Source organism: Rattus rattus, chromosome 3 (genome assembly GCF_011064425.1).
Source record: "Rattus rattus isolate New Zealand chromosome 3, Rrattus_CSIRO_v1, whole genome shotgun sequence".
Classification (NCBI taxonomy): Eukaryota; Metazoa; Chordata; class Mammalia; order Rodentia; family Muridae; genus Rattus; species Rattus rattus.
Genome location: NC_046156.1, coordinates 62,916,810 through 62,924,356, shown reverse-complemented (window position 1 = coordinate 62,924,356; position 7,547 = coordinate 62,916,810). Strand labels below are relative to the sequence as shown.

At 44.5% G+C, this 7,547-nt stretch overlaps 1 protein-coding gene across 1 annotated transcript; it reads right to left on the bottom strand.

Moving 5' to 3' along the window:
• Positions 1 to 4,815: 4,815 nt before the first annotated feature.
• Positions 4,816 to 7,547, bottom strand: S100a9 (S100 calcium binding protein A9). The gene is made up of 3 exons (XM_032896699.1): positions 7,415 to 7,547; positions 6,917 to 7,078; positions 4,816 to 5,135 (listed from the first exon to the last, which is right to left on the bottom strand). The coding sequence occupies exons 1-3, from the start codon at positions 7,463 to 7,465 to the stop codon at positions 4,947 to 4,949; spliced, it is 402 nt and encodes a 133-aa protein (XP_032752590.1). The 5' UTR covers positions 7,466 to 7,547; the 3' UTR covers positions 4,816 to 4,946.

Genomic DNA, 7,547 nt, shown 5'->3' with positions numbered 1-7,547 from the left:
CAAAGGCAGGAGGACCAGCAAGTTTGAGGCTTGACTGAGTTACATAACAAGATATTGATTTTGTTTGTTTGTTTGTTTGTTTTTTTAAAAAGAAGGTTGGAAAAAAGAAAAGGAAAAGTGAAAACGGAACCAAACAACCCTTAGATACATTCAATTTCACTTGACCAGTTAAGGCCAATAATCTCAGATTGCATTTCAGTATTTTAAGGATAGTGGTAGGTGTATCAGTAAATCCTGATATTGAAGAAAAGCCATCTCCCTTCTGGGGAGACAGCCTTAGAAAGGGGTGCATTCCAGCCCCAAAGTCCCACCTAGTGTCACAACCCTTACTTTTCCTTTTCCATGCTAGAATGACCCAAGGACCTGTTTGGTTTTCCCTGTAGGCTTTGAAGTTCTTGGCCAAGCCTTACTCAATGCAGTGGCTTCTTGGAGTATTGTGTAGTGTCCATCATTTGATAAGAGTCCAGTTAATGTATTCTGAAAGGACCCAGGACCACAAAAAGTGCACTGATAAGGAAACTCATTTATCAAAATGACTCCAGGATTAACTGTCCCTTGTCTTTTAAGACAAAAGCTGTGGCTTTGTGTTGAGAACAGTAACACCTGTGTTCACACATCTAGATCTGAGATCTTTCCTAAACAGACCATTTTTTCCCTAATGGAAAGGAGGGGGCTAAATCACCATGTTGTTTCTGTTTAGCTATTTACAGAAAGTCCAATGAGACTCTGCCAAACTGGATTGCTTTGAGATTTGCCTGGATTCTAGAATCATCACCAACACTCAGAGTTAACAGAGATACAAAGGCAGGGAGAAACACTCTTGACACCCAGGAGTGTCCATCCTCCCTGTCCTTCAGATTCCAAGTCTCTAGGTAGTTGGTGTAGCCTCAAAGCTGCCCCAACTAGCCACTTGCCATAGTGGCTCTGCTTCCTTCCCGTGAAAACCTCTGCCTCGAGCTTCACATGTCTCTAGGCTTCTCCTACCTTTCTTTGTTAGCCATAACCAAGACATTTTTCTGTGTGGGGGAATTGAGGGGTATGGAAAAGATCACCATAGTAGTCCCTGCTTTTAGGAACTCAGACTTGCTGATTTGAGGTTTTTGCATTTGCTTTATTGACTTATATGATAGGCTACTGGGTAGTCCAAAAATATTATCCTCCTATTGGAGAGGTGGAGAAAGTCATAGCTACTTAGCCCAAGTGGGGGAAGCTCCAGGAGTCCCAGTTTGATGCTGAAGGCCTGTCAGATCCTTGGAGAGCTTCTGATGTTGAATCCCTGTTGGAAGGCTAAAGAAGCTAAAGTCTGATAGCTGCTTAGAAGGAATGGACTTTTCAGGTACATGGACGTCTTCCTCTCCAATTCCGTTCCATCTGGGCTCCAAATCCATAGACGATCTCACCTACATTTAGGCTGGAAATTTCCTGCAGGTTACTTCCCCATATGCCCATCATCTCTGGAAACACCCTAACAAGCACATTTATAGTCGTGCTTCACAAGTCCTAGACATTTACAAGTCCAGTCAAATCAACAAGCAAAAGCAATCATCATAGATTACAACGCAGTACTTTAAGTGTAATGGCAGAAGTATCGTGGGATTCTGTAGGCCTGATGGAGGGAGCCTGAGAGGTGCTTGAGAAGTGGGTGCCTGGGCCCACTTTTGTGGAGGCAGACACTGGTTGGAAACTGATGGATTCTAAGGGACACATTGGAGATGTAAGGAGGCTGGGAAGAACATTGCTGGCACAAACAATGAAGTTGCTGAAGAAAGCCAGGGTTGTTATTGTTTTTGAAAGTTTGAGTTTATTAAGGAAGAGATAATGCATGCTTAGTTTTTTTCCGGAGCTGAGGACCGAGCCCAGGGTCTTGTGCTTGCTAGGCAAGGGCTCTACCACTGAGCTAAATCCCCAACCCGCTTAGTTTTTTTTAATGTGGGTGTTGAGAGCTAGTTCAGAAAAGAAGGGGAGTGTACTAAAAAGAAAAGGGATGGGTTTGGATTTTTCAGGAGTTACCTAAAGAGAGGAGCATGAGTGAGTGTATCCGTGGAGTGGAGTTCCATAAGGGTTGACTGGGAGAGTAGCTAGAAGTAATACAGGACAGGCATCATAAGGCAACGTGGGCTGAGCGTGATGAATGTTCTGAGCATTAGAAATGCAGGTACTGTTGGTTCAACCATGTGGCAGGGATGATGGAATGAAATACTCCAGGGTGAGGCTAGAGCAGGTAAGATTAATACTTGATCGTTTCTGTTTTTCACAGCAGATCTTTCTTCAAATTTGAACTTCCAGTGCATGTGCCATTAAAGTAGAACTGGACCAATGAAACAAAAGGGAGAGGAGTTTAATATTTCCATGAGGGTGCCCTACTTTGACGTTCAAGTGTTGAGGTGACCATCCAGAAGATTTCCACTTGCTGACTTTAAATCTCGGTCTCACCCTTTCTTATACCTTCCCCTGAGAAAAAACATCGTGGAACGTGAGGAAACATTTTTAGAATATTCGTAAGTTGACATTTGTTGGGAAGCTGATTTGCTCATGACCTGATTATAAGTGTTGGGAATGAAACTGAAAGTCAGGCAGAGACTTGGACTCTACTGTTGGGGTCTCTGTGGTTCACTGTGGGAGACAGAGTCAATGTATTTATGCTACATTGTGATGAGCAATTTGTGGTACAGATGTAGCAAGCACTGCCTGCTCGGTCATCCCCCAGCCTCCTAACCCTCGGGCTTTATCTCTTTCCCAATAGCAAGTTGATTTAGAAGAGATGTGGCACAAACCAGGCACTGGAGAAGTGTTGAAGCCTTCTACAACTGGTTACTCAGGTTTCAACTACTGGGTTCTTGAGTCCTTCAATACTTAAAACTCCTGGGCTTGTAGGACAGAGGGCAGATTTAGGCAGACCCAATACTCTTAGAAAAGGGTAGAAATCTGACACTGGCAGGTTTGCTGCTTCATGCTTAGCCCTGGAGATGGAACAGGAGATCCCAGGCAGAGAGAATGGTGGAATTCAAGCCCCTTTCCCACTGCATTATTTTGACCACCTCTACTGCTATATAACTTTGGGCCAGCCTCTCCTTTTCTCTTGCTTTAGAGAACTGATGATTGCCAGTATTCGTTTAGCATTCTACTTCTATAACTCTCTACCCTGCTGAGGACATGGGTGTGTATTTAGAGGACACTGGTTTAAGACCTGGTACTTGGAAGACCCACCACAGCCATTTGTAATCTGGGATGGGAGTCTATGGCTGGAGGTCAGGGAGATGAATGGGGAGCTATAGCTGACATGCCTGGTGGAAGGACAAGGATATTCTGAAATGACATTTGTGCCCTTTGCATTGGCCACCACACTATTGAAACACCGCACCCCAAGGAAGTGGAAACACTGCCCCCCTGCCCCAGGAATTTCATGAAGGGGGAAGAAAAAGGATGAACTCTGGTGCCAGTCAGAGGAAGAGCTTGTGTCCTGGAAAGAAGTTTCAGAGTGCTGGCAGCTGGTCAGGTGACCTTGCAGGAAAGATTGGAGCCAGACAGTGAGGGACAGGACAACAGCTTGATTAGGAACACCAGGTGTGCACTGCTGACCCTGTGCTTAAGTCTAAACTTCATACAGCTTGGGAGATAGGCTTCCTAGGGTCACTTGATCTCTTTGTTCTTCTCTCCAATGTGGTAACATTGAATAAAGTCCATATTTTTTGTGCTTCTTTACTATCATTTTGCCTTTATAATTGGTTTATTGGGACAGTTGGCTGAGCATGGCTTCTTAGGCTGAAAGAAGACAGGCACTAACCCTAACTCTAGTTAACAAAGTTGCACTGGTGTTTCTTAGATGGGAGCAGTTCTGTGGGAGGTGGAACAGGACTTGCAAAATGTAGCATATGTATCTACCTGCGGGGCTGAGCTCCTATCCACTGATTAGGGACTAGGAGAGTTTTTAACCACCTTATGGAGACCATCTGGTTCTTGTAACTTAAAATTTGAATCCTCCGCCTCTAGAGGGTCTGTAAACTGAGTCCAAGCTCTTTATGGGAATCAGGGAATTGGAAATGGAGAACCAGGATGAGAGCTCATTCCCTTTTCTGGGCCAGTGAATGTTTTCACTCCATCTTTCTAGGGTAGCCAGTAGACTTGAGGGTAACTGCCACTCCCATTCATGTGAGGACCACAGGAACCCATCAGCACACATATTTAGGATTCTAAGTCTATTGGGAGAGTTGTCTGCTCTCTTCAATTCAGAAAAGAGTTTGCCCGTTATTCTTTATGTATCCTTAGGCAGTATACCTCCTCAGTCATGGAACAGTTAGGTTCATTTTAGGAAGGTTTTGTATAGGGGAAAGGAAGGGGGAGGAGGAGGGAAGCATGAGGGAGATAGGGAGGAAGGGAGGGAGGGAGGGAGGGAGGAAGGGGGGAGGGAGGGAGGGAGGAGGGAGAGAGAGAGAGAGAGAGAGAGAGAGGAGAGAGAGAGAGAGAGAGAGAACACACAGCAATAAGTGAAATAAGACTATGTCATGCTACTGAGGTAGGAAGGTATCTGGGAAAGGGACCACACGTTTCTGTTTTCTGCTCTGACAAGGGACATGTTGACAAGCTGGACGGGTACTGTGATCTGTAGGGTGAGGCCTAATGTCAAGGAGAGAGACATGGTGAGGGAGATAAGCTGGAGGGGTTCAGTATGACACAGGTTGCTGGCTCTTTTTTTTTCTTCTTCTTCCTTTTTTTTTGTTTTGACTTAATGGAAGGCATAAACTTCAGAAAAGGGCAGGGTTGTTTAGCACTCAGACCCTGGGAAGGACTCATGGGAAAGCAAACAGAAACAGCATACAGAGCACTGGAATGGATAAAGACTTTATTTATTCATTTTTAAATTATTTCCCAGCCCCAGAACCAAGGTCATTTAGTAAGCTATTCCCTTTAGACTTGGTTGGGCAGATGTTACATGGCTGACCTCTTAATTACTTCCCACAGCCTTTGCCGTGGCTGTGGTCATGCCCACGTGGGTTGTTCTCATGCAGCTTCTCATGACAGGCAAAGATCAACTTTCCCATCAGCATCATACACTCCTCAAAGGACAGTTGATTGTCCTGGTTTGTGTCCAGGTCCTCCAGGATGTCTCTTAGGAGATTTTCATTTCTTTTCTCCCTCTGTGAATGAAACAGAGGAGGCTGTTAGGGCTTGGGAAGAGAACCCTGAAGCACAGTGAGTGGCTAGATAGCAAATGCACAGGAAAACCTTCTCTAAGGAGTTAGATTCAAGAATAAGAATAATGTACTGAGTATTCATGATGGAGCAGCTGCTAAACATTTGCTAAACACTGCATTTTTTTCCTCTAGAGAGCTCCTTGCCTTGAGCACCAGGACTCTACTTTCCTGAAGACCAGGCAATTAGTAAGTATAGAAATATCCATTGTTTACCCTTCTAATTACTTTAACAGATAGAAGTAGAAACACCTTCTAAAAGGTGGGGCCTGGGGGTAGAGCAGAGGAGGTGTAAATTTGGATTTGACATAATCCTCCTGGAGGATTATGCCCTCATCACTCTTCTCAGTTTCTCTCAGTCATCCCTCACCCCAGTCACTTCCTTGGAGGTAACTAGTTGTTAAAGCTCATTCAGGATACTTAGTTGAGGAGGCACCCAAGAAACCAGGCAGTATGGGACCTTAAAGGGGCAGAGCATGGGTTGCTCTGCTGACCTCAAAGAGTGTGGTAAAGTATGGTGGAGACTTAGATAAAGTGAAAAGTTCAAAATGTGGTGGCTCACCATCATCTAGCTGCATTCATTTGCTGGGACACCTTGGCTAAGCAATGCTCCCTTCCACAAACTGAGTAGTTCATGTTTGTGGTCCCTGTTTCCATGGGTTCTAGCAGAATATGTCAAGAAATGGAGTAGAACCCATGGAGGGATCACAGAGAAGAGATCTTCATGTGTACTTCTGTCTACCCCGAATTGGTATCTTGTTTGCCTGGAGTGCCCACTTATAAAGAGATATCTCTGTCCCTATTACCTCCCATAGTGACAATTCTTGGTCCCACGTTGGCAGGGAATCAACCAACAGAGGCTAGCCATAATATGGACACTCCACAGGGGAAAAGTTATAAAAAATAAAGGATGTTTCTGACTCTGACACACACACACACACACACACACACACACACACACACACACACACACACTCTCCCCATTGCTTTCATGTTGGTCATGGTGGCCATCTCTGCTGTTCTTTCACTTCACGCTTTTTTCTTTAATGACCTCACAATACATATAATATTCTCTTAACTAGAGGCTGGACTCTGGCCTTCGTCATCTTGAAGCCCCCTCTCCTAATAAAGGCAATTCTGAAGGGTAACAGGTTTTAGCTTCCTTCTCCAGGAACCAACTGAACTTGTCATCTCATTGTTTTAAGATCCCTTGAGTTCTTTACCAGGGACCAGGTTTCAAAGTATTATCCTCTCAAGGGGGCTATCTCTCTCCTTCCCCTCTCTCTCTCTCTCTCTCTCTCTCTCTCTCTCTCTCTCCTCCCCATCTCTGTCTTTCCCTCCTTTCCTTTTTTTCTTTTTTTTTCTTTCTTTCTTTCTTTCTTTCTTTCTTTCTTTCTTTCTTTCTTTCTATAAATCATAGCCACTCATTATTGATGCACCCAGCACAGACTATCCACAGAATCTCTTACCATTCTCCCAGCTCTCAGGTCATTGAATTCACTTGTGTTTCTTAAGGCTATGTGTCACCAACACTGGGATATGGGTTCCTGGATCATCTCTACAATCATCTGCCCAAAATAGGGCATCACACACTGCAGATGTTCAACCGAACCATTTCATGTCTAACTTTGAGTGCCTCTAGTGGCAGAACCCTGCTGCCCTGGTGCTGGGATTTGCTCTCAGACTGCTGCAGACTGCACTTTCCTCTCTTGCCAGCCACGTCTCACCTTCAGAAAGTTTGGCAAGTCCTTATTCACCATTTCTTTGAATTCCGCCTTGTTCAGTGTGTCAGGATGTCCATACTTCCTAGAGTACTGATGGAAAACATTGATGATGGTGCTTATGTTGCGCTCCAGCTGAGATCCTGTTTTGGCAGCCATCTTCTTGCTCTTTGAAAATAGAGGAAACAAAAATTACAAATAAAAGAATGGGATGCCAAGTTTCCCTGACCTAGTCTCTGGCCATTGTTAGGCAAAAAAGGGAGGGGGAACACAACATAAAAAGAACAGGTAGGGTGCTATGTAGTAGGGCGACAGCTCCCCCCACATACACACAAAAACAAAATATTGATTATCAATATTCTTAGAAAAAGTGAAGGAAGATATAAAATGAACAGGTCAACCTAGGAGGGCTTCAAGATGAGGGCTTGGAAGAAAGTTGGCCGAGGGAAGGAATGAAAGATCTAACAGGCATACTCCTCTCCAGGGAAGATGAAGCTTACTTACCAAAGCTAAGGAGTCACAGAGCGTCTGGCAAAAGCAGTGTAAGCCCAGCATTTATAGGCAGCTCCTTGCTAGAAACATGGTTATCTCTGGGAAAGATTGCTTCATAGGTGAGCAGTTTGGTAACCCTGATAGT

What these genes read in the sequence shown, in the direction of transcription:
- S100a9 (XM_032896699.1), bottom strand. Translation starts at nt 7,465, where the DNA reads ATGCTGGGCTTACACTGCTTTTGCCAGACGCTCTGTGACTCCTTAGCT. An exon ending in TCTGTGACTCCTTAGCTTTG is followed by an intron (nt 7,079 to 7,414) that starts GTAAGTAAGCTT and finishes CTATTTTCAAAG; the next exon opens with AGCAAGAAGATGGCTGCCAA. An exon ending in ACTTGCCAAACTTTCTGAAG is followed by an intron (nt 5,136 to 6,916) that starts GTGAGACGTGGC and finishes TTTCATTCACAG; the next exon opens with AGGGAGAAAAGAAATGAAAA.